The sequence below is a fragment of the Cariama cristata genome, unplaced genomic scaffold, assembly GCF_000690535.1.
Source record: "Cariama cristata isolate BGI_N322 unplaced genomic scaffold, ASM69053v1 scaffold42049, whole genome shotgun sequence".
NCBI lineage: Eukaryota > Metazoa > Chordata > Aves > Cariamiformes > Cariamidae > Cariama > Cariama cristata.
The window spans coordinates 862-1,200 of NW_009635951.1; the positions used below are offsets into that span (position 1 = coordinate 862).

A 339-nucleotide genomic window follows, 5' to 3' on the forward strand; every position below is an offset into this window, starting at 1 on the left:
GCTGCCTGCCGGCCCCCGGGTTCCCCCTGCCCGTGTCCCCTTCCCCACGCAGGTCCCCTGGCTCCACATGCTGTACGCAGCCATTGGTGCCATTGCCTTCACGCTGGTGAGTTGACGACTGGGGTGGACAGAGAGTGTCATGGACAGACTGAGGAGAGGGGGAACCCCCTCTCTGCCCCTGCCTGACACCCTCTGCCCCCCCAGTTCCTTGCCTATGACACTCAACTTGTGCTGGGGAACCGGAAGAACACACTGAGCCCCGAGGAGTACATCTACGGTGCCCTCACCATCTACACCGACATCGTCTACATCTTCACCTTCATCCTGCAGATCGTGGGC

The 339-nt window shown here is 61.9% G+C and overlaps 1 protein-coding gene across 1 annotated transcript in view; it reads left to right on the forward strand.

The window, feature by feature from the left end:
* Positions 1-333, forward strand: part of TMBIM1 (transmembrane BAX inhibitor motif containing 1) — a gene marked incomplete at both ends in the record, with an annotated part of 1,125 nt that extends 792 nt beyond the window's left edge. Inside the window, 2 exons of the mRNA XM_009707722.1 lie at positions 53-106; positions 205-333. Of these exons, the coding sequence (XP_009706024.1) occupies positions 53-106; positions 205-333 (183 nt within the window). The remainder of the gene's footprint in view (positions 1-52; positions 107-204) is intronic.
* Between the last annotated feature and the right edge of the window lie 6 nt (positions 334-339).